The sequence below is a fragment of the Gambusia affinis genome, linkage group LG13, assembly GCF_019740435.1.
Source record: "Gambusia affinis linkage group LG13, SWU_Gaff_1.0, whole genome shotgun sequence".
Taxonomy (NCBI): Eukaryota; Metazoa; Chordata; class Actinopteri; order Cyprinodontiformes; family Poeciliidae; genus Gambusia; species Gambusia affinis.
The window spans coordinates 22,371,129-22,397,699 of NC_057880.1; the positions used below are offsets into that span (position 1 = coordinate 22,371,129).

Consider the following 26,571-nt stretch of genomic DNA (forward strand, 5'->3'; position numbering starts at 1 on the left):
GTAGTCATAAGAAGCCAAACCCTTCCTGTAAACGCAGCTTTCAGAGACGCCAAGAACCCAACAAGTAAAATACAAGCTACCCGCAGAAGAGTTAACACCTTACATGGACACACACACAAACATTTGTTACACTCTTACACTAATACACACACACACAAAAACAAAATGCAAACCTGTAAAACCCACACAGGGATGCACAGGGATGGGAGAGATAAGGTCATGAAGAGGTGGCCTGCTGCTGCAGCACAGCAGGAATCACTTCCTGATCCCTGACTCTCGCTGAGTATTCCCCAACTACCGGCTCTGCTCTGCTGCTAACAGAGTTAACCCTCAGTAAACTGCAGGCCTGATATTTGGAACCTGTGTGATTGATTATATGTTTACGGCTAAACTGACAAATATTACATGGGTTCTCCTCCTCATGAAAAAGTTTTGACCAGAGCTGAATCTGGTCCGTTGGTTTGTTGCTGTGAAGCCTCGTACCTACTTTGTTGTCTCAGAGGCGCTATGCTGATGCCATGGCTTTAATCCAAAATGGCTTTTTCTAGTATTAGGCCTAATAAATCCACTGCGGCTGGATGTTAAGTAAAGTCAGCCATAGAGGCAGTGAGGCCCTTCCTCAATGTCATTTTCTGCTTGGGTTCATTGAGTACTTTTATTATTTCCAAAACTATTTGTTCCATCTTTGCTGTTACAGTAAAAACTCCTACTGAGCATAGCCATAAAAAATTTCACATTTACCAATAAAAAGTGTGACTGAAAAATGCAAATCGAAGCACATTTGCACCTAAAAGAAGGGAGAACCTCTGCTTTAAGGAGGGAACTTCAAGTATCTTAATGTTTCATTTATAAATGATGGCAGGTTGGAGTGAGAAATGAATAGCTAGCAAACTAGCTAGGAAGCTAGCTAGCTGAATGGATGGATCAATCAATGGATTGATCGATGATTAACAGCTACCTCACAGGTGCCTTTTAACACCTAAATTTTTGATAAAACAACAACTAAACAAATTAAGTTTGGCTTTGGCAAAGTTACGGCTAGAACAAGGATCTAAAACCTGCAGCTCTGGAGCCACAAGTGGCTCTTTGGACCTTTTACAACAGGGTTTAATAGCTCTGGCTTTGGAATCAACTGTTTTAAATGCACACTTATTAACAAATTCTAATTTAAGCTGTTTTTGTTACGTAATAAATTGGTTTTCTACGACATAATGACACTTCAAGATCTATTTTTTGTCATTAAGTTGAAAACAACGCACTTTTTTCATTTCCATTTGCCATAAAATTTCAAAATCCAACAAGAGGGAATGTATCCATTTTCCTTTCTGCAAAAAAATTATGTTTTTCTTAATTTCAAATTCTAAAAACAGAAATAAAATGAGGTTGTTTAAAAATTACACCAAAAAGACGGTAGCGCAGTTAGTGGAACATCAGAACTTGTAAGCATTAACCCTTGGTTTAAATTGATCTAATGATTTTAAAGTAATTAAAATGTTGCGTAAATGATTGTAAATTCATTAAGAATGTTTGGTTGAGAGGCACAAGATGGAATATATGAATGCTGAATGTATTTTATTATTGTGTCTGACCACAGACGGAAGTAGATTTAAGCTAAATCTGGTGTGAAGCACATTAAATAATAAAACAAAAATGATTTGGCGTACCAAAGTTGAAGGAGGGATAGCCTGGTCACCTCAGGCTATCATTAGAACAGCTTTAGAAAGCCTAGGGAGGCTTTACTTTTTAGATTACTTTTATATATTGTTATGCAGAGAGACTTCTGTTTTTGTTACCCAGAAAAGGAATTAGGACGATTGTAGAATCCAGGAAAACTACTTCCAAAACAGGAACATTTGGTTTTTATTACTACTTAGAAACTGTGAAGTACCTTTACAAAATTAGAACATACTTAGAAAGTCCAGACGATACCTACTCACTTGTACTTTAGCAACCCAGAACAGGGATTAGAAGAAACTTAGAATCCAGAAATATTACCCAACCAACTCAGAACAGGAATCAACACTATTATATTCTCTTTCTGTTGCTTTTGCCTTTCGTTTGTTATTTTGTTTGTATTTCCTTATCAATCCATGTACAGCACTTTGAATTGCCTTGTTGCTGAAAATGTTCTATATAAATAAAATTACCTCACGGGTTAGCTGAGGACTCATCTGTAGGCTAATGCTGCCTAGGAGAGTCTATCCTGTCTGCAGCTGGTAAAAGTCAACAAAATAAAACAGACAGAAAAAATTTCCTAATACTGCATCAAGTTCCAGTTAACAATGTTTAGTTGTGTAAAGGCTCTTTCCGATGCTTGCTGTCTAAAGTAACAGAAGCAGGAAGTACGTCAAGTACCTTTCTACAAATTAGTCAACCACAACAAGCCATCAAATCTTCTGCTGCAAGAAGCAGCAGCTTCTAGAAACACATGGTTTGAGGGTGGCTGCAGATTTTAATTAGGATGGAGGGAAGGGAAGGACGCGGAAACGCATGAAGGCCAACATCAGAAAGAAAAATGTACAGAGAAAAAAAAACAGAGCTCATTAAAGAAATTCAGAAATATTATATTCAAATGAAGCCACAAGGTTAAAGCAAAGTGAACATAATTGCTCAGCTTCTTGTACAAGCGCAGAAACAAACCCCATCATTTTTCCCAACAAAATCTTTGATGCTTTCACTTGCTTGGAAAAGCTGTTGTGTGCGTATATCCCAATGCTTTATATACATTTCAGACAAAACCTTCATGATTCAACAACATTTAAAGTGTAAAGAAGCTGGGAAAGTTTGCTCAGTGATGGTGCAAAGTGGCATGTGTTACAATCAGAAGATAAACTTTAACAAGTCTTCTGCATAGAAATTATATTCCATAATTGAGTGTTGTATTCTAGCTGGCATATTTACATTTTTGAATTGCTAAATATGTCTGACAACAGTAATGCTGGATTTCTTTTGGCTTTTTGGAGGAAGTCAATAAATCTCTTATACAAAGAAGAAACAAAATGCGTTTTTTTAGATTGCAGGAATTGGTTTACATTTTGCAACCCCAGCACTACTTAATATCCAACTGAAACCTGAAGTTTACATACACCAAATAAAAAGGCATCCTCACTGATGTCACTTTATATTTACACCCATGGAACAATCTCAACGATTACTAATTAAACACTGATAAATCTAAAGATAAAGGCAACAAAGTGTGTCAGCTGTGATTTTGTTGAAACTATTTCTTAATGCTGGTTGTAAGCAAATATTCTCAAATTGGAGTTTTGCATGTGATTATGCTTCAGCAATAAAACATTAAATAATTGTACCAGGAGTGCAAAAGTGAGGGTGGAGTCTGAGTGTGATGCTTCTATCATTTTCCTTTCAAATAAAAATGCTCAACAAATACTAAACCTGTTGCATAGAGATTTTTCAGAAAGAAATAAAAACCGTTGCATCTATGAGGGACCACCTGAAGTGTGTATTAATACAAGATGCTTTTTCCTGTCACTATTTACAATGGTACAATAGCATGCACAGCGCTGACTCACTATAAACAAGTATATTACCAAGAGAAAAAAAAAGACCATTTACCCACTTTATATCGCTGCGACTCACTAGTGTGTTTTTAATGGTTATTGGATGACAGAGATTATGGCAGAAAAGAAAGAGATATATTGGGTTCTGGATATTAAGTGAGTTTGAGGGAAAAATACTGAAGAAGATGGATGGAGATACTGTGAAGAAGAATGGGAGAGCAGAGGGGAAGACTTTCTGCAGGATGTTTATAGAGCCGTGACAGAAACTGCGAATAGCTGTAACTCAAAGCTGGACAGAACCGAGACCTTTTAGTGGCAAGGAGAGGCCAAGACGACACACAGGGCTTTCACTGTTGTCATTTTATTATTTCAGACTTCCTCTTTCAGTCTTAAGTACTACAAAGAAAAAGATCTGAACTGTTGGACCGTCTACTCTGAACCAATTAGGGAAAAACAGCATTTAGTTTTTAAGGTTCACAAATCTGGAACAAACTTCCGGTAAACTACAAAACTGTTGAAATACTGAATTCATTTAAATCAGGGCTAAAAACTAATTTATTGAGCTTCACCTTTGATTTATAATAAGTGGAACTTAACTTTTCATTACTTCTCATTATTTTCTTTTTGGTTTGTTCTTTGCGTTATGTTTTTATCTTGCAAAGAAAAGCAAACTGTCTCATTCCTAAAATGTATTATACAAATAACACGATTGTTGCCCGTTATGATCGGTCTAAGAGATGGTTTGAACTTCCTCCTTCTCTCCCTGCTCTGCATCCATGGAGCCTCTTTTCCCACTCCTCTGGGATTTAAGGTCATAGTTCAGGTATCATTTGTGCTTCTGAGATGCTGCTGTGAAAACTGTAAAAAAAATGTGTATATATATATATATATATATATATATATATATATATATATATATATATCTTGTTGCCATGGTGATGAATAACAACAACTGTCCGAAAGTGAGAAATTAAGAGCAAAAATTCTTCAAGCTGCAAAGCATCCAAAACCAGAGGGAATAATTGTCCAAACATGAAATTCCTCAATCAAAGATGTTATGAACAAACTTCAGGATGCAAAAGAATTTAAATTTGGGAGGACAATACAATGCAATTTCACACCAGACTAGAGATTTGTATTTGTTAAAAAAATTGGGGGAAATGATCTAATTTGTGTTGACGCGTCAACTGAGTGTAAATATGGTCAGACACAAATATAAATGTTCCTCAGGTGTGAACATTGTGTAAATCACTATTTCTCACATTTGTGAAACTACAACAACAACAAAAAAAATCATTCAAGTAATGATGACTTTACTTCAGCTGGTGATCCCAGTTTGATGGAGATTAAACTTTGCAACGATATGTCAAACAACCAGAAGCAACAGTTCAGTTTGGACAGATTTTCCAACACAAACCAAAATAACCAGCTGTTTATCCTTTACAAGCTATGTGTGAAATATTTCAAAGATTCAAAGAACATAGCTAATCTTTATCAGCCACTGCAGAGTTTTAAAAAAACTTTGCACATTTATTTAACCCAAGAAAGGTGCCAGCAAACCTTTCCTCCTTAGCTGCCAATTTACTTAAGTCTTAAGAACTGGATTTGATGATCACACAAGGACGCTGCTTCGGGCAGAGAAAAGACAATGATCTCACAATGAGAACATATTTTATACAATAGCCAAAAGCCATTTTTCACATTTATAAGACATCATTTAAGCTTCTATATTCCAGAACTAGCACTGGGTAACTCATTTCTAAGCAAGAACAGTATTTGAAACATTAAAGACGGAAGCAGCAAACAATTTATTCACTCAGCCAGAATTTAGCCTAAGTTAGTATGTTTTGTATGAACTAATATGACACAATTTGACACAGTAAGTTGTGTCAAATTATATCATATCTTTAATGGTCATTATGGGATGGATTTGAACCAAAGACCTTCTTGCTGCAAGGCAACAGTGATGCAAACTGTGCCACCATGCAGCCCAGTTTGCAAAAATACTGCTATTCTTGTCAACATAATCATTGTAAAAATCTTTATTACTGGCTTGGAGCAATCAAACTGCTCTTACTGCATGTTTCTACAGGTTGGAAGGACAACCAACCATCACCTTAATCTTTAGAGATCATCTTAATAAATTAATATTACAGGAAAAGTGGTTCACATCAACTCAATTTGTCTATGAATGAGTTAAAATGATCTTCTGGCAATCAGCATTAGTTTTATAGACTTCAGAAAGTAGATTCTGACATTTGCAGATCTGTTTTTGTTCTCTCCTTGTTGGGCTTAGTAGAGCACACCCATTTTCCTAATGTCTGGCTAACACAGCGCATCAAAGATACCGCAGAGAAATGTTTCCCAGAGCAGCAATCAATCAATTTTTTGAGAAAATTTAAGTTCAGCCGATGACTAAAAGTGATCAGCAGTTGATTTGATTTGAGGCATGTGTCTATGTGTTTAGGCCCATGTTTTAATCTTAAGAACACAGAGATCACAAAAAGGATTGGTGATCACTCTGGCATCCCCAGGAGAAGAAAGAACTTCCCTCAAAATGAAAACCCAAATGCAGATTAATTTACAGCTGAAACTAAATCCACAATAACTACATTTCTTCTCACTTCCTCAGTCATTTATGAGGTAAATTAATTTGCAATAAAGCTTTTCTATGCAGCACAGGATGCAGTATTACTTATTGTAAAAGATTTTAAGCAGATTTTCCAGTTTAATGAAGACACTGTTAGTTTGAGCCAATAATTGTTACTGTGTGTCCACTCCATCTCACCACTTTCTAACAGGCTCACAATTAATTTGCTCTCCAATCTCCCAAAATAGTTTTGGACCCTCCTCCGCCACAGCTTGTCTCCTGCATTAAAGTGTGCACTTATGCTTAAAACACCTCCAAAACATTAAAGATCCCCCTTACTTGACATGACAGTTAATGGGCCTAAAAATAAGGCAGATAAAATAGCTGAGTCCTGAAGTCCTTGAGCGTCGTTGTTGTTTTCGGGCCAAATGTTGGCGCTGCCTCTTCCGGTCCCGGCCACTCGTGAAGCAGAGCGGCAGCGGGTTGGGAACGGGAGCCAGCTCCCTCTCTTTCCCTGTGGTGACTCAGGCCTCTTTGGCCGAGTATGAGTCACTCCTCCAGTTCCGGGATCGATATTCAAAAAGGCAGGCAGACATGAATCAAATAGCAATGAGCAGTTTCAGAGAAAATCACCTCACAGCCATTAAGAAATTAGGAGCTCCAACTTTTCAGTCTCATTAGCAAGCAGCAAGTTCACTTTTGTCCCCCTGCCATGAACTTCACCACGTCCAATTTTCAAACTTATAGTGTCAGCATTGTATGTTTCTTCCTACAACCTCATTTTACTCCTTTTTCCAATTTAGCACACGCACACACATACACAAACGCACACATAATGCGGACAGGTCATCTTGGAGATTGATTGCGACTCGTCGAGTGTCCCATAATAGACGAGTATTAAAAAAGTTTCCTCGCTCTCGTGCTGTCTGTGAAATTGAATGGAAAGTAAAATGTGAGCCAGAATTAGAAACAGGGATCTGGTCTGCAGCAGCTGTGTGTGTGTACAGAAAAGGTGTTTGTGGAAATGCAATGCAGAGCCTCCTCAACTCTTTTTAACACCTCATTATTTGCAGAAAACAGTTTGCCGCCTCTGCAGGCTGATAGAAATCTTTGATGACTCGGATTGTTATTAAAACTGGACAGTTATTGATAAATGCATACCACAATCAGAAGAAAAAACTGCTTCTGTCTCTTAGAGGCAGGACAAAATGAGTTTCTGAAGTAAAAAAAAGTACAGTGCATTCGAAATATTATAAGGATAAACCTACTTATGGTCACATAGTTTGGAAAGAAAATAAAAATAGATATTTTTAACATACTTTTGAAAGAATGGACAAAAGGCCCTGGAATGTGTGTGATAAATTAATAGAACTAAAAAATTAATTTCAAAGAAACAAGTTAAATCCCTGAAAAATATACCTAATATACAACAACATAACAAAATAAAATAACGTTTCACCAAAATGTAGCCATGACTCAACAAAGATAAAGCTCCCCAATCCTTCTTGTCAGTGAATGCACCATCTGACTGTGTGGAAAAGCACAGAATCTCTCTGATCTAACCAAGCTAAACAGCTGTTTATGGGAAACAGGGCTCTCCACCCAGGGTGTCTGACGGTCTGAGAGTGGTTACCAAAACAACAGACAGCACAAAGTGTTCTGTGGTGCAAAATGGCCAAAACTACAGAAGCACAAGAGGGAAGAGAAACCAAATGACCATCATGTCAGGACAATTCCAGTTGCCAGAACTGTGCAACATCCAGAACCATGAAAATGATCAACCTTTCATAATGGCAATGAGTTTAACAATGAATTAAGAAGAAGCACAAAAGGAACATGTAGGTTCCTTCGCTTGTGCTATGAGGTAGCACAAGCCAACACTGACTGTTACACTTCCGGGATACAGTCACAGAAGCCAAAGTACGGTGTCCATTAAGGGACATACCACACCAACTGCCAGAACCCAAAGAACAAGTGTCTGCTGACATATTGAAGCCACTGCCCTATACTCTCTGCACACTAATAAATATGTTATAAATATGTTAATAAATATGTTTAAAATGGAAAAGGTGAAATTCAGAGCTTTAAAAACATTGTGGAAATCGATTTGCAGACACCCCCCGAAATAAAATGCTTCTCTTATTACTGACTTTGGACAAATGTTGCTCTTTTCATGTGCATGTTTTTGGTCGCTCCATTCAAATGTGCAAACCTCATTTGACATGAACGGCTCGATGCAATCAACTTCCCACCTCCACCACATGCTTACTCTGCTGCTGAAAAATCAATGACTGTGTGCAGTGGATGTGCTTCCTTTTTACCAGTTGGCAATCTAAACTCAATTTGACACATTTGGATTATAACTAGGATCAAAGTGCTTCTTTAATTGGACTGTACTGATTTGATCCTACATTTCTGGACATGAATTGGATCTGTTTATCTTTTAAACCGTCTTCAGATGATTCTTGCTGTGATTTGGGGCTGGATAAATAAACTGAATTGCATAACATGAATTGGGTGTGGGAATTTATTGTATCGTTTATCATTTATTGTGAAAAAAATTCCTTATCATGATAAGGCATTTGATTTGTCATAACATTGTCATGATACATTTATGTTATTGTTGGTAAGTTAAAACATTATGACTGGAAATGTTATTTTTGCTATTTTCTCCACTGCTTGTTCCATGAGAGTATCAATAAATATCAGCATATTTGAAAGCAGGATTAAATATTGTGATATAAATCAGTTTTTCACAGTTTTTCAAATAAGTGGGTTATTGAAGTAGCTTATTGTAAGAGGAAATATCATATTTATAGTTCTCACAATAATACCACAAAATATTGCGATAAAATTCTAACTCCTTATCGCCCGCTCCTAACATAAATTAATCAATGAATCAAATTTATTTGTACAGAACATCTCAGCACCACTAGCTGAAACCACCAGCAGATGCTACATCTTCTCAAGTGCCATCTTTAAAATCATTAAATATATTTGTCAGTGTTCCAGTTATTATGGACCAAAAGCTTTTTAAAATTACACAGTAAAAAATTAACAATATTTTGGTTTATTTAACATCTCATAGAAAAAAAAGTTTTTAAAAGTGATATTTTCACCATGTCATTAATACATTTATAAATTCAGAGTTCCAAACTAAATATGTAATTAAAAATGTTTAGCTCTTGAATTGAAAATTTATCTGAAAAGATAAATATTTAAGTTTAGGTTTAATATTTAGCTTTCAAACTAAATATTTAGTTAGCAAGCTAACTAAAAATAAATATAAAAGTTTAGCTTGAAAATCAAATGTCTAGTTTGAAAACTAAATATTTAGCTCAGAATTAAACATTTAGTTAGCAAATTAAATATTTAGCTTCCAAATTTGAAAGCGAAACATATAGTTTGTAAACTAAATATTTAGTTAGGAACTCTGACATTTATAAATGTATGAATAACATGAATGCCCACATCTTTTTTCCTATAACAGGCTAAATATTATATGACAAATAAATATGATTGCTGTTAATTTTTGCACTGTGTAACTTTTCAAATTGCACTCTGAACCGGTGGATTTTTAGTCTTCATTTAAATGAAATCATTGTTTCAGGCATCTTGCAGTTTTCTGGAAGTTTATTCCAGATTTCTTGAACATACAGTACAGACCAAAAGTTTGGTCAAAGTAACTATGTTACAGTTACAGTAATTTGAGTATTCAGTATTCTGCTTACGCTTTTTTGCTTATTGATGCACAGCTCCAGTATAATGAAACCCAAATATTTATTTAGACACAGATTTCTGAATTAATATATTTCTTTTTCTTTCCTACAAGCTGTTCTTTGCTGCTTGCATACCTCTCCGTTTGTGCCTGCATGTGCTGCGATGTGGCCTGGCTGCTCACCATATGGGTACGGGGACATGCAGCATCTCTCACTCTCTAGTCGTCTCTCACTGTGCCAGAGCTCTGCTGCGTCTCCCTCATGTCACCACGCTGAACCGCCGGGGTGTGCTCTCACCTCCCCTCTCTCTCTGCCTCCATCCCACCAGTACTACCTCTTCCTCATACATCACGCTCCGTCTGACAGGTGCTACAGGTTACTGGAGAGGGGAGATTTGCAGTGTTGAAAGCACTGAGAGCTTTTCGCCTAGAAATCCAGCGCAGAAGAGCACATGCAGGATTCGGGGGAACCCCATTAGAAAAGAAACGTGATGATTCATCCCCAAACTGACAGCAGTAATTTCATACACAATAGCACAAGTGTACAGTGTGCTTCTTAGCTAACCATCTCTGTCATGTAGACTTTGCTTTTCTCCTCATTTCTCCCTCCCCTCTTCTCACCTCCCCCTTCCTCCCTTTCCTCTTGGTATACTTCTCTGACTGCCTTTCCACCCACTCACTGCTCATCCTTGCTTTTTCTCTTCATTTCTCACTTCTTCCTCTCTCTCTCCGGCTCTCTCTTTCCCTGAACTCTCTCTTTTGTAGCCATTTCAATCCTAACATGTACAAGTAGATGCTATTGTTAATAAATATTGAATTACATTAAATTAAATCAACCTTCTTTGTCACCAGCATTAGGATTAATATCACATAAACAACAATAAAGAAAAGCCCTTCATATGGAGGAAAGTCCAGGTAAAATATATGATTTCATGTGATGAAGTGAAAGGCATTTCAGTCAGTTTCATTTTAGCTTTTTTTCTAGATATCATAATTTTATAATCAATATCTGCTGGGAGATCATCTGTGTTGAAACTTTCTTTTAAGTCAATACCAAAAGTGCCAAAGTAGAGAAGGTTTAAAAACTTCTTTAGATGCATAAATTGAAATATAATTAAAATTGGAGTAGATTTTAACCTCCGCCAACATATTTTTAATAGATTAGAGCTGCAGCTCTAAAACTCTAACTTTGTTGAGTTCACGCTACTTTGTAACCAGAGGTGGACAGAGAACACAAAAATTATAAAATAAAAGCAGTACTACTTCCACATATTTCTACTCAAGTAAAAGTAAAAAAGTATTTGGTAAAAAGTCTATTCGAGTACAGAGTAACTGATCAAATTATCAATCATTTAATATTTTAAAATTACATAATAAGACAGACCAAAATATAAAGGTAAATGGAAATGTTGGATTTTTAAGGATGAAAATTACAGTAATTCATATAAATAGCAAAAAACAAAATCATGCAAAAGAAAAAAAACTTTAACAGAAACCGCAGGTGTGTCTTTTTGTCTGGTGAATTTCTGGTTAAAACATGTTTGTTTTTCATTCAGTGGGTAGAAATGCCCCAAATTTTACTCAAGTAAGAGTAAAAATACGTCATAATAAAATTACTCAAGTAAAAGTCACAAGTAAAAATCCTCCTAAAAGTAAGTTTATTCAAAAAAGTTAAATGTAATTGATAAATGTAACTAGTTGCTATGTTTGTAATTAATTTGGCTAAATGCCTATGATTCGTGTCCATGTGGAAATGAAATTTAAATTCATGTTTTCATTTCTGGACTGCTGTCTTGAGAAGTTTCTTTGTATCCCCACATGATACGACAACAGGCTTAAATCAAAGGTAACCGGACCTTTGCTCAGTTTTACCCCAAAGACATTTTGATGCCTATCCAGGAGTTTAGTCAGTTCTGGAGGATCGCAGTTGAGATACTCACACTTGGTAGCTACATCTGGATTTCCCCCAAAACAATATGTGGAATCCAGAAAACCGCCGGTCATATGATTTAATAGTCACATGAGTATTTTGGTTAACAAATTTTGCTGGATGATAAATTGTCCCAAAAGTAATTGAGATAAATGACAATATTGTTGTTCAGAGACAATTTTCAAGTAATATGATGGTAACAGAATAAAAATGCAAATGCACCCTCCCAAAGATCTATAAAATTTTATTTCTAATGAACATTTAACTCTGGAACTGTTAAATATCCAAATTAATAAACAAAACAACAAATAAAGTCTTTGTCAATAACATAACTGAACCAAACTGAAGACTTCTGTCATCCAGGTTTTGGTAGAAACAAAAAAACAGTCATGCAAATGGAAATTATTGACCTTGTTTTAATTTAATACGTGATTAATTGATTTATTGCTTATTGCAAGAGACTAGTATGGAGGAAGCTCATTTCAGCCGCTTGTATCTGTGATCTATTCTTCCATTTATGATCTATATGCTATGGATTTAGGTGAGAGAAGAACATGTATAAACTTGTAAACTGTAATCATTACTGCTATTCCTTTTAATGAAAGTTGAGCTTCATACATTATGTCTTGCTTGATCAAGGAGAGGGTTAGACCTTCAATGCCAGAGATTTGGAGATCCACAGGCACTGTGCGAAAGTCGCTGAGACAACAATGGATCCCCAACTAGGCTTTTAAGTAATTATTGTCTCCAAACTCCCAATCTGGTCCTCATATAAATAGACCAGCAGCTGTTTAGGGCCAAATTAAATGTGCAGGACCAGATCTGTACCACGGCAGAGCTCAAAATGCACCGGAAACAAGAAATACAAAAAGAACGACAAGGAGATTTCTATGCTAGCATACAAACACAGGCAGTTGTGATCAAACAGAAAACCGAGAGCAGGGTTTTGACGAGTGAGGGTGAGCAAGAGTGAGAAGCAACCAAGCTGCAAGAAATGGAAATAAAAGAAGAGGCGATGGAAGAAGAGATAGGAGAGAGTAGGAACAGACAGATGGAGAGAGCACCAGAGCCAACAGCAGAGCTAAGTGGGTAGTGTGCTCCCCAGACAGCGCTCCATATGGCCTGGCAACGCCACGCAAACACACAGACACAGCATGTATATGCACATACATGGACCCAAATATACCTCCACACAAACAAATGAAATTTTCACAGGTAGTGTGTGTTCACACATTAATTACCATGTACCCACAGCTTAACAGAGTACAGTCTCCCACTCATTACAATTGAGATTGAAACAAATCCTGTTCTGTCTGTGATATCCATCCATTTTCTCACACCCTTGTCCCTAGTGGGGTCGGCAGGGGTGCAGGTACCTATCCCCAGCGAGACCTGTCAGGCGAGAGGCGGGGTTCACCCTGGACAGGTCACCAGTCTGTCACAGGGCAACACAGAGACATACAGGACAAACAACCATTCACACACACACTCACACCTAGGGAGAATTTAGAGACCAATTAACCTGACAGTCATGTTTTTGGACTGTGGGAGGAAGCCGGAGAACCTGGAGAGAACCCACCATGCACAGGGAGAACATAAAACTCCATGCAGAAAGACCCCGGGCCGGGAATCGAACCCAGGACCTTCTTGCTGCATGGCAACAGTGCAGCCCCATCTGTAATAATTATATATAATTTATAATTTTAAATGTATATAAATTTTAAATTTAGAATTTATTATTTGACATTAATATCTGTATTAGTTCCAACATTGAAAAAATTCTAGATCAGTTATCGTGACAATGTCTCCTATTCATAATAATAGATTTATTCGGTTTAATTCTGTGTTATGATATCATGCTTTATTATTTATTCAACATTGTATTTAAAACTCCTAACTGCACTTTCTGAACTGTTTGGAAGAAGGTTTGGTGCAGTTTATTTTTAGATTTGAGCAACATAGTCATTCTTTTGTTTTTGTCAGTTTCAGTTTCTTTATTATTTATTTTACATTGGTTGTTGGATTCATAATTGCACTGACTGAACAAATTAAAGTTGGGTTGTTTTTACATGTTATCAAATATTTGTAATTTGTAATTCAATACATTTATGTCTGTGTTTTAAAAAGAGAAACGCTTTAAGTCAGTTCAGCACTGCTTTTCAGATATTGGATACTAAATCTCAGATAATGGTGTCAGAAGGGAGAAAAGTGGATCTGTGCATTCCTAACTTGAATTAAATAAACTTCACCAAACTACCAAAACTCTCATTTTAGAAATAACAGCAGATTTTAGATTGGAGTGCAGGGGGACTCCTGAAAACCTGTTTGCCCCAGTTCTGCCATCAACCTTTTCTTCATGGGTTAGAAGCAAAAAATGAGAAGAGTTAAACTGATCGAGGAGTCCAGTTGTCTCCTGGGACGCCTCATTGACCCAGAGCAGACAGAAGGCGCAGACACAGGCTGCAAGCCAAGACGTCTTCATCAGCGGTGGACATCTTTCACCCCCATGCTTGACATAATAACCGCACTGGAAAGCTACTCCAGGAACCAACTGCTGCATCTGGAAGGCACTAAGAACGATCATCCAGGGTTCGACCTCCCAGGAGCAAACCGGCTGTACATCTGCAATCCTCTGCCTCCAACAGACAACATGCAAAATGGAAAGTGTGTTCCAATCATTTGAGCAAATACATTTCGTCATACACCATCATAGAAACCTGCTCATGCAATAATCAGTTTTTAGGCACGACATTGATGAAACTATTGCCTCCAAAAAGTGGAGAACTATTTGCAGGTCGCTTCCTTTAAGTCATAATTAAATGTCTCAGATCAACATTTCATCTGGTTTTTCTTGAAGTTCAAGAAAAAGTTGGACATAATCACACATTTTCACCAAAATAATTCAAAAATAAATTACTGAATCATTTTATTAAATAAAAGGGGAGAAAATATGCATAAATGTCCAAAATGTAAATTCTCTTTTTCTATAACGTTTGTGAAATTTATTAAATTAGGATCATTTTTGAACATTTTTATTGAACTACAACTTAAGATGGTAAAAGATCAATTTTAAGAAAATTACACACAGTGAATAAAAAATAAAAAAGGCAATGAGGTGAAAAGTAAAGGAATTTAGCAACAAATAAAAAATACAAATAAAAATAAAATACATGAATAAATAAATTATTGAGTCCTTATTGTATTTTCTGGAATTTTGGTTATTACTATTTTTTACTTTTACAGTTTTGGTAGTTTGTAATTTGTAGCCATCCTGTGTGAAAAAAATAACTTTGTAGGATAATTTTCCGTAATAATATCGATTAGTGGGAGGTTTCTAATATATTTTACTAATTTTACTAGAAGGTTTTGACAACACAGAAACTCGAGCACAGCCTTTCGCTACACTATCTGTTTCAACAATCAATTCATAACGTTTCCTGGAAAAACCATCCAGTATTGGTCAAACACGCCAGGTAATGGTTACAGGCCAAATACGCTTAAAATAACATACGTTTAGATGTTAATAAGATATAATATTCAATCAATGCATCTGTTTTCTACCCAGTGAAACCCAATATCTGTCTCATGTAAAGACTAAATACGAAACTGAACCCTTCAGAAGAATAACTGAGCGTTTGGTCAAGTGTCTTCCAGATACCAGCTGGAGCAGAAACTCGTGGGAAGACCAGGATCGCAGCCAATCCCTGAAGGAAGGCAGGAAGTGACTCCTCGCCAATCCCAAGGCTCATTGAGGTTACTACAGGGCCGCTGGGCTGTCGCCATGGTACCCTGCTAACAGGGGACACCTGGCCAATCACGTTTGTTGATGTGAGGCGTAAACATCCTTCCACCATGCTGCCCTTACATCAGAAGGAAGAAGATCCAAACATATTAACTGACCCATTTAATTATCCGGTTCCAATATGTTTTTAAATGTGATATAAAATAATTGTTTCTGAATGCATTGGCTTACAGCATTTTAGAAAAGCTCCTTTGATTAGTAATTATTAAGGCTGGAATCAGTCAATTAAATTATGTCTTTCAAAGCCTTTGTATGGAGATTAGCTGAAGTAACACTGAAACTTCTGGAAGTTTTGGTCTTATTAAAAGTTGAAACCCCGCTGAGATTAAGTCCTAAAAGTACGCAGGGGTTAAGTTTAAAACAAGCAGTGTTCTCCGGCGGTCCTCTCGGACTGCCAGCAGCTTAGTCAACAGATCAAAAGAGGTCCGCTTCTGTCTGTACTGAGCTGATCAGACGCACAAAAAAACGCTTGGCAGGAAGTGACCGTCGGCATCCAGGTTTCTCTGCCCACATTATTTCTTACACATTACGAAGCTTTTAAGTGAATCATTACCAGACGTTGAGTAATACGCAACATAGAGTGAAGGAAATAACTATTTGATCTCCTCCTGATTCTTTAGGTTCAAAAGAAATATGAGGAAGTTTAGGTAAAACTTTATTTTACAGGGTGTGCATAACAATGGCATGATACTGTTAAACCCCTGGCATGAAGATGAAGAAGTCTTCATGAATATTTACGACTGTTGTCATGAAGTGTCATTCGTTAAACAATGACATTTTAATGAAAAGTTGCATTAAAACTTGTATTAAAAGTCAATTAAAATGGGCAACTTTGCCATAAAAGTGTCATTGTTTAGCTACACTTCCTGACAACAGTTGTAAACATTTATAAAAACTCCTTCATCTTCATGACAGGTGTTATGTCACATTTATGACACTGTCATTAAAGTCTTGTGCACATTAGGTCAAATATAGTGTTACTGAAGTTTACATATCAGCATGTTACAGTGAAATTTGAAGTCCAAATCCAAAAAACTGGGTATGTACCAATGTGCTGCACAGATTTCTGTCATTCAGTTCAAGATATTTCAGAGGTGTGGCAAATTTGATTTTTGAATCAAAATTCAATAATTGGATTCAGGACTATGAGCAAAGTTATACTACTTAAATAACTCCTTATGTTATTCAATTTACATTAAAATCTGGAGAATATTACTATCCAAAATCACACAAACAATAGCTACATTTTCAGATCATTTTTTCATATTGATATTAACTTTGATGATGGTTCTGTAAGCTAAGTGATTTTTAATAGTCACTTTTATTCAGCCAGCGGTCATATTTGTTACTTTAGGATCAATATTTTTGCTGAGCTATTTATAGATGCCCATTAACCAAGCAGTCATGGTTTCGGACTGTGTGAGGAAGCCAGAGTACCCAGAGAGAAGCCATGCATGCACAGGGAGAACATGCAAACTCAGGCTGGGATTTGAACCCAGAACCGTCTTTCTGCACGGCCACAGGGCGACCAGCTACATCCCACCAATAATAACAATAAAAGTTGATCATTATTTATTTTTAAAGTGGAGTTTTAAAGTAAACATTGTAGTGAAATTATGAAAGTTTTTTTTTCATCTGTAGATGAAAAAGAGAGAAAAAATAAAAATGTCAGAGTGCTTCAAAGTTTTATTCAGTCTTTCTGAATAAAAATATCTTAGGATTTGATTTAAAAAGGCTTAGGTCAGCGTTTGAGTGTAAATCCAGAGAAAATTTAGGAATGTAAGATTTTTTTATTAAATGATTAATTAATAAAATAACTTTTAATTTATATTTTAATAAAAATTTCAAGTATCCATTTTCTGAGTAAACTAGACAGATATGGTCTCTTGCCTTTCCCATCATAAACAAGAATTGTTCTGAATTTCTATAAAAAAAGAAAAAGAAAAAGCAGTCAAATAAAAAATTCTAAAATGTCAAATTTGACACTATTCACCTAAAAACGAAAAACTAATTCTAGTTAATGCATGTTAATTAAAACACAATACCCTCATTTTCAGGCTGCAGTTCAGTGAACTGATCTCTTTTTTGTGGAATAATATGGAAAACATTTTTTCTATAAGTAAATAAATACTCTCCATACGACGAGATTCACCACACAAACAGATCATTTACTCTGAAAGACAACTCTTAAAAACAAACTATCAAATAATCTCTTGCATCTCACACAAAAAGAATACAAGAAATATTAATCTTTTATTATTATGGTGTCAAAAAACTAAATTTCCAGCTATAGGAGACACTGAAACAAAAACTAATTCACAGATGAGCCTTCAAACAGACCAACATCAAAGGATAAAAACGATTAGATTCAAGCAACTCTGACAAATCAAGTTTCTATTATTGACCACTGATATAAAAAATGCCTTAATGTAAATATGGTAAAGGACAGAGCATCACTGAGTGGCTCCATAATAAATAATTGCTTCAGAGCACAACATCAAGCTTCTATCTCTGCTAATTGGAGCAAAGATGGAAGCTTTATTCCAGAGAAGGCTAACCTCAAAGCGGCAGAGCATGTTATTAGGAAAGTTCAGCTTAACTCCTAATTGCAAACTTTAAATCAGACATCAGCTTCTAAGAACAGAGTTTACACTGACATGGAGGATTTGACTCCCTGTGACTTCACAGGCAAATAATGAATTTGAAACCTTTTCAGTTCTAGCTGACAACATTTTACTTTTTTGTTTTCTTTGCTGCCCCCTGAATGATGGCGTCCTGGATAGCTGCCTTAGCTGGCTTTGTCAGCTAAAATGGAAAATGTTTCTTTAACTTTCATAATGTTTTATCCAAGTATTGATCAGACTTTTTACAGGTATAGTCTGAGTAAAATGAACATTGTTCTTTTATTTCATGAACTACAGATAACAAGCAAATATTTTGTATTTAATTGCCAAAAAAGAGAAATGGTCAAAATAAAGAAATATGACCAAGTGCTTTCAGACCTCAAATAATGCAAAGAAAACCAGTTCATATTATTTTAGAAACAACAATACTAATGTTTTAACTCAGGAAGAGTTCAGAAATCAATATTTGGTGGAATAAGAAGTTTTCAATGGGGTTCGGTGCATTTTTCCAGAGCTGAATGCAAGATACGTTGAACTATTATTTCATAAAAAAAGGAACAATTTAAACCTCAAACATGAATATTACCATCTAATGCCTTGTAGTAGATCAGTAAAATGCAATATTTACAATCCAGAGAGCCATATTTGCTAAATAAGACTTGTTCAGAGCCACAAACGTTGCATGACTTTAAAAAGAGCAACAGCATAAAATGTTTGATGAATATTTACTTCAGGAAATCTGTTGTCATTTTTAAAGAGTCCTGTTGTATTTCTGTTCTTAGGTTTTCTTTTCTGTTCTGTCTTTTCATTAATTAAAATGTCAAAAAGAACGTAACTTTCAACATAATGACAAAAATATTAAATCTAAGACAATATAACTGATATTTTTAGTGTTATGAATACCAGTAATACATTTACCACAGGAAAAAAACTGCTTGGACCAGCATTTGTTGTTAAATTTATATTTAAAGCATTATATTTAAAGCTTTTTATTAGAGTTAACAATCATTGTTGCAAATCCTAGTACTATATAAATATAGCATTTATATGGATCAAACATGCTATAATCTATGAATTATAACATTTAGCTTATTCACATTTACAGCCCCCAAATTTTAACATTTATTAGAGAGAGAGGAGAGGACAAGTTTAAAAAGTTTCAGCATTATTATTACAACAGCAGCATTATAAAAACTGCTGGAATTCAGTTATTTTGTTGTCCAGGCCGCCCCAGTTTTTGCAACTTTTCTTTTTACAACTTTGTTGAGGCACTGCTGGTGCTGTAGAGAACTGTAAGGAAAACATCTCCATATCAGTTTCTTTCTATATAAAACTTATTAAACTTTAGCAAAAACTGTGGGGTTGTGTGTAATTTTTGGCAAAAAGTTAATCAAAGTGAGTAGAGTAACCAGACATTTTTATCAAGTAAAAGTAACAATAATAAAAATAATTTAATAATAATAAATATTATTAATATGTTATATATTATTAATATGTTATTTATTAATTAATAATTATTATTTAATAAAATCATAGTAGTAAAATTATTCAAGCAAAAGTACGACGTAGCAAAAATACTCCTAAAATTACATGTTTTCCAAAAGATTACTCAAGTAAATGTAACTGAGTAAATGTAACTAGTTCCTGTCCACCTAGCAGTAAAAACTCTAAGTCCTGCTTGCCTGGGAATCTAAAAGGCCCAATCAAAGTCTGCTCACCAGGTACGTAAATGGAAACCCCTCGTTTGAGATAAGAAAGGCTAAATATGGGAGGAAAAGAAGATATTACCAGCATTTAAAAGTTTAAAATTGTTGTTCGAAAGAATACCCCCACATTCACTGGATCTACTGAGAATTTAAAGAAACCCTAAAACTGGATGTGAAACAAGTTTCCAGCCAAAACCAAACTGAGTTCTCAGCCAGCGACTTCACAGCACATGAAGGCATCGGACGTTTTGTTGATGACTCAGCAGTACCAGGACTAGACTAATCTCACTGACCGTGTCCGTCTCCATATGGACTCTGTGGCTGCAGAGTAACAGATGACAGACAGCAACCTGAACAGGGAAGTACTCACAGGGGGAGAAGCCAATCAAATGGCACACCAGAGCAGCTTTCAGTGGATCTTTATCAGTAAGTCTCCTTTTTAAACGCCGGGGGTGAAAATATTCAAACCGAACCGTCACATTACAGGCCTCGTGTTGCGCTCATCGGAGGTGTAAAGTAGATTTCACAGCAAAGCTTCAGGTGGGTGGGGATGAAGAAGTTTTCCACTCACCGGACGTCATTTTGCGGTGGAGGCTTCATCTGTCGGACCAGGTTCACTGTCCTCGCTTGAATCGGCTTCTCCTCTCTGAAACACACAAATTTTGGTAAAATGGTTAGAGAGCTGATGTAAAATATGCAACATTTGGTAAAGAACCTAAGCTTTAAAAGAAAACAAATGTTTTCCTTAAAAAAACCATCCTAAAGACATGCAGGGTTCTTCTGATTGCCCATAAATGTCCAAGTTAAAACTTTTTGACACCTGCAAGCATTATTTTATACCTATATGTGTTCATATTTTTAAAACTAGCCTTTGCTTAGCCCATATGTTTGCTCCAAATTCAGCTCAAACACGGATATGGAAAGTTTGATTTGATTTCCCCATTTAACATCTTTTCTACTGTGCTGAAATATCAACAGATAACTTTGTGTAAATGTACTTTTTATGTAGTGAGCAAACAGTCTTTTCTATGTTGGTAATAAGCCGTTTTATCTTTATTCACCTCAGTTCTCATCCATATTGATCCATTAACAGCCCGACTCTAAACCCTCTCAATGTGGAAGAACAGCAGCTCTGCTTCAACCTTTCCCAAGCTGATGAAGCTCCTCTATGGAGCTAAATTGGGGCCATAAAGTTTGGGCAAAAAATATTTTTCTGAAACTGAAAAAAAAAAAAAAAAAGAGATTTGAATCTGAAAATAATTAACTGAAAAATAATATTGAAACTGAAAAAAAATCCAAACTTAAATACGATTTTCAACATGAAATTAAAAGTTTGAAATTGAAAAAAAATGAACTGAAAAATAATATCGAAACTGGAAAAAATGTCAAACTAAAAAACTAAATTTCAACCTGAAATAAAAAATGTAAAACGGCAAAAAGATAAAGTTTAAACCTGCTTTTCAGATTCAAATTTTTCATTTTCAGTTTCAAATCTATTTGTTTAAAGTTTGAAAAAAACTTTTTTGAACAAATTTTGTGGCCCCAATTTAGCTCCATGAGCAACAAACTTTTTTCTGTGAAGATATTTTTCTGTTTTTTCTGATCAAACCAGAAAAAGCACACGCAATACCATTTGTATCTTGCTAATAAAGCAGCTCTTCACCTTTAACCTTTCATCCATATTTAGATCCATGTAAACATCATACTTTTTCTATGACATCTTTTTACCTTGCACCTGTTTAAGATTGCACAAAATGCAAGCTTGCCTCTTCCAAGTTTTTCAACAAAGTTTATCTTGCCACTTCTTCAATCAGGGTTCAAATCATGCTTCAAACCTTTATATGAAGAAGCAAATAAAACTGACTCTATTTGATCTCATAGCACAGCTCGGATGCTTTCAGGTGTTGATGACAGGCCTCAGACAACAATCACATGATCTCAATATGTCCAGTGACACATTCACAGCGTGTTTCAAAACTCCCTCATCAATAAACATGAGCAGCTCTGATTAGTCTGATCACAGAGGGAACTCAGGAGAGATTTCCCTGCCAACACCTACGCTGTCTAAAACAGAAGACGTGTCTTTTCATTGTCAGCACTGTGGGTATCCCACTCACTTGTTATGAAACAATCTGAGCAACTTTCGACGTAGCAAAGGATCCTGCTCTGGGATTTTATACGGAGCTAATTAACTACTGACTACAGGTCAGTTTCACTGGTTTGTTCATGAAAAACACTCACTGAGCATCCAATAAAACATCTCTGTTCCTCACAGAGATGAGATGGTCAGCGCAGAGGTTGCTTTGAACAAAGCCATGTGCAGCATGTCCATTAAAGTATTTTACATATGCCATACCATGTGCAATGCTAACACACATATTTGATGCTCATTGTGGGACAGAAGCAGCTACACTGCAAAAACACAAATTCTTACCAAGTATTTTTGGTCTAGTGTATTGTGCAAATATTTTAGCACACTTGAAATTAAGCAAACTGACTTACAAGTAATTTATCATAAATAAATATGAGCTTTTTTCATATTTAGGTAAATCATTTCTTAATATTGATGAAAAAATGCAAGTTCCACTTGCAGATTATTTCACTGATAACGAGGGGAAAATTAAATAATCTTACATTAAAACAAGTATTTTTACATCAGTATGAATGATTGACTTCAAATAAGCTCATATATCTTGCTGAAAAGTTACTTGTAAGTTAGTTTTGAATAATTTTAAGTGGACTAAAACAATTGCACTAGAAGCTAAACAACAATACTTGGAAAATTTTGTGTTTTTGCAGTGTAGAGGATGTGAGAAAATGGAGCTTCCAAACTACAGTTATCCAGTCAAACCTTAAAAAGCAGAGTTTGGTTTTAGCCTGAATGCCACCAGAGAGAACGCCTCTTATCTTCTTTCTATGATTTCACAAATAGTATAAAGATTTAATAAATCTTAAAATCAGGATAAAATATCTGTTTAGGTTTGCCAGTGTAGGTATTTCTGATTTTGAACTAGAGCAGGTAAAACTTAATTTCTCTGTCGTACAGTTACCTACAAAAGAAGTAACAGTTTTTATCGTGACTTTTATCGTTATTGCAGTACTACCACAAGATATTGTGATAAAACTTTAGATGATCCCCACCTAAAGTCCACCCTTACTGGCATCTAACCTACACAAACAGGGGAAAGGTGTTTGCCAGATTATGGTTTGATATATGGACAAATGGAAGGCCAAGCGTGTTGTAATAACGGTTCTTTGTCAGATAATGAAAGACATAAAGGTTGTATCTTTCCCTCGTAAAAAACCCCGGTGAGAGACTGGAAGGCTTTAGAAAACCAGAGATCAATTCAGGAAAGACCATCACCATGAACTGAGCCGAAAGTAAGGCCAGCTGTTCTATTTAAGATGATTTCTCCAGTTCCCTCTATCAACATGAAATTACTTTTTTCTCTCTCTAGAAAGCAAAGTGTGCGCATCGTGTCTGAACTCTGCCAGATGTGTCAGATTCAAGAATCTTGCTAAACCGTCCAGTCAAAAGCAGCACTGGCCAGTGTGTGCAAAAAGACAAACTACAGCATCTTCTTCAGGCTTATCTTTATGTAACTTCACTAGTTATCAAACAGCTAGCCACAGAGATATTTTATGTAGAATGCACCAACTTATATCAGAGAGCACACAGCTGTGTGACGTAGCCGAAGCCCTCAATAGTAAGCTAGCCCCACATTTTATGTAATGAAAACTGACCGAGTGTAGTGTAAACTCTGCCTCTCTGCATCACAGCCCACGCTACCATACAGCTAGTGTATTTGGCATGCATGTATTAGCAAACCAGTGCACCCTTTCTGTTGACACATACATCACTTCCTCTCGATGATCCCCATCTAAAGAGTGGTGACAGCAAACAGTGGAGGCACTAATGTGGGTTAGGACGTGACGGCCTGCCTTATTTTCAGCTGCTGCGCTATGACACGACTACATTTAATGTATTAGTTGCAGTGATGCAGAGCTACTTAGAGCGAGAGCTATGTATTGGACATTTCCTTCTTTAGATGCAATGAATCGATCTTCCGTTCCAGTGCTGGGCCATCAGTCTGTACAGTGGGCTTAAAATAGAACAGGGACGTAGAGCTGGAGGAGCGCCTCACTAAGGTGTGTCGTTCTAGCTTTCTATCTGCTCATCTGTGCATGCAGCTTCTATGCAGACTGTGCAGAAACACTGAGCTTCAAGTTGATGGATTTTCTAATCCTGGAGGAGCCGGTGGTTTGGCTGCATCTCTGCAAGTCAACAGTAAACCCTCAGTCTTCCCTACATGCATTTTGTTTGTAGTGTAAAAAGAAAAGCAGATTCCACTGGTACCTTTTGAACCGCTGCTAACAGCCGACTGCTTCTGTAACAGCCTGTGAGATGTCTATTGCAATAGCATTGGCCTACATACGGTGCACAAGGCTGGGAAAGGCTCAGCCGCACCCCAGAGCTGAGAACAGCAGCTGTTGAGATGGATGCTGCACAGATAAAACCCAGCAGAGGGAAGATTTTACTTTTACTGTTCTTCACTTAGCCGCAGCATCTACTGCTGAGAAATATGTCAGGTTCTGCTCAGTTACTCGCTGCCTGACTTAGGCACAAACTGTGCATGTAGAAGTGAAGATTTGCTCCTCATTTGAAATTTGTGGAGTAGTTACAGAGTGTCAGCCTCTGCTCTGTTTCCCAGCAGTCACTGGGAGTACATGAGGACCTGATTTCATCCTTCTGCCCCATGCACGGTTCCTCCTGCGCAGAGCTCCAGCCTATAAGAGCCTGTGAGTCAGTGAGTTCTGTGTGGAGTTTCCAGCAGGACGCACACACACACACACACACACACGCACACACACCACATGCGTGGAAAGATTCAGTGTGGAAGTCCTAATGAAACATTCAGTACAGAGAGGAGAGCTGAGGTTCTGGACTTCTCCAAAAATGACATTAATGCACACACACACACACACACACACGCACACACGCCTTCACACACTGATTTCTTTCCTCTTTTCCTCTTTTCCCTCCCTTACTTTAACATGGCCTCATCCTTGGCTTCCTCCTCCCGCTGCCGAGCCAGCACAGACATGATGATGTCCCTCTCCTCCGCCGTCAGATGGCTGAGGTCCGGCTCCGGGATGGCCGGAGCGGCGGGTGGGCGCGGGCCGCCCCGAGGGCCCACCGAGGCGAACATCTTCCCTGCCACCACCACCACCTTTCTTCACTCCCGGCTCCTCTTCCTTCTCCTCCTTCCTCTCCTCCCTCCTGTCGGATCACGGATGAAAAACCCGCTGGAGGAGCCCACGGATCACGACATGGCCCACTGATGGAGCGGCGGTCGGAGCGGCTGATGCGGAGTTCCCATGGCGGTGGCGGGGGCGCCCGGGGTGGTGTTAGCTGCGGTGGCTGTGGCCTTAGCGCTTCGGTTCCCGTTGCCGTTTTCAGCCTCTCCTCCCTCTTGCTGCTCCGCTGTCTTCTCCCCCCACCCCCTCCCACCGCCCACCCGCCCGCCTCTCCCCTCCACCACCTCCGTTTTACCGTGAGCCCATATCTCCGGCGGTCAGTCGGGACGCTGACGCACGGGAAAGAGGACCTCGTTTCCGTCCTTGTGGCCAGGCAGAAGGGGAGGAGGGCTCCCTGAAGACGGCTCTCTCCGGTCGGCGCACTCGGCTGGCTCCTGTGGCTGAGGGGTGAGGCGGTAACTTCTTGTTTTCCAGCTCCGCCGCCGCTGCTGCCGCTGCTGATGCTGATGCTGCTGTCAGGGAGACGGAACCGTCAATGGGACCGCAGCCCCTTAAGCGCGCTCACTTGCCGTACCGCGGGAGCGAGCAGCCCTCATTTCAGAATGGGGGCTCCACTCGCCGTTAGGATGCGCGCTCTCGGCGGTCCTTAACGCACACACAGGAAATACGTGGTTCCTCAAGGATGCACTGTGGCTTTACGAGACCACATGATGATGATCATATCGTAAATTACATAAATTAGTATTATTGTTTCTATTTTAAGCAATATATGTAACGGATATTAGATATGTGTGAAATTCTTGCTAAAATATATTTTGTAGATATCTTTGTATGTATGTCGTAATTGCCTTGTGATGAGTGGTGTTTGGCGCCCCCTACTGGTTGCGTATATATACGAGGGGAAACCGGAAATTCCACACAGACTGTTTTGCGCCCTGCTGTGGTAAGTCATCAAATCCGGTTCTCCTCTGACTAGTATTTGTGGTTGTGTTCGGGAACTAAATTGAAGTTTCTTGCGGTACACAGAATGACTGGTTGACCAGTAGGGGGGGTTAACTGCGCCGTTTGTGTGAACGATTCATTACAGGTAAAAACAAAAAAATGTCAGTAATTTAATGTGTCACTTATGTTTGTCAGTTTGTGAGTTATGTTTGTCAGTTTGTCAGTTATGTTTGTCAGTTTGTCAGTTATGTTTGTCAGTTTGTCAGTTTTGTTTGCCAGTCTGTCAGTTTGTTTATTATCTGTTTCCATGACGACGACATGGCCAGCTTTGTTTTCTGCGAAGCACCAGAGGGGGCTATTTCGTAATTTAATAATTAATTTTGATTGCTGTCTATATTTATTTTTCTAAATTATTTCATTTATAAAAGACCAAATTGTATTAAATTTATTTTGAAGATGTATTGTTAATCAATGTACAA

The 26,571-nt window shown here is 37.4% G+C and overlaps 1 protein-coding gene across 17 annotated transcripts in view; it reads right to left on the bottom strand.

Moving 5' to 3' along the window:
• Positions 1-26,230, bottom strand: part of LOC122842226 (regulating synaptic membrane exocytosis protein 1-like) — an 81,116-nt gene extending 54,886 nt beyond the window's left edge. For 15 of the 17 annotated variants that reach the window (XM_044135905.1, XM_044135897.1, XM_044135904.1 and 12 more), the window contains exons 1-2: positions 24,941-26,230; positions 20,463-20,537 (exon numbers count right to left, since the gene is read on the bottom strand). In XM_044135905.1, coding sequence (XP_043991840.1) covers positions 20,463-20,537; positions 24,941-25,101 — 236 coding nt within the window. In that variant the 5' untranslated portion in view covers positions 25,102-26,230. The remainder of the gene's footprint in view (positions 1-20,462; positions 20,538-24,940) is intronic. The other 2 variants (XM_044135902.1, XM_044135901.1) reach the window with 1 other exon arrangement.
• Between the last annotated feature and the right edge of the window lie 341 nt (positions 26,231-26,571).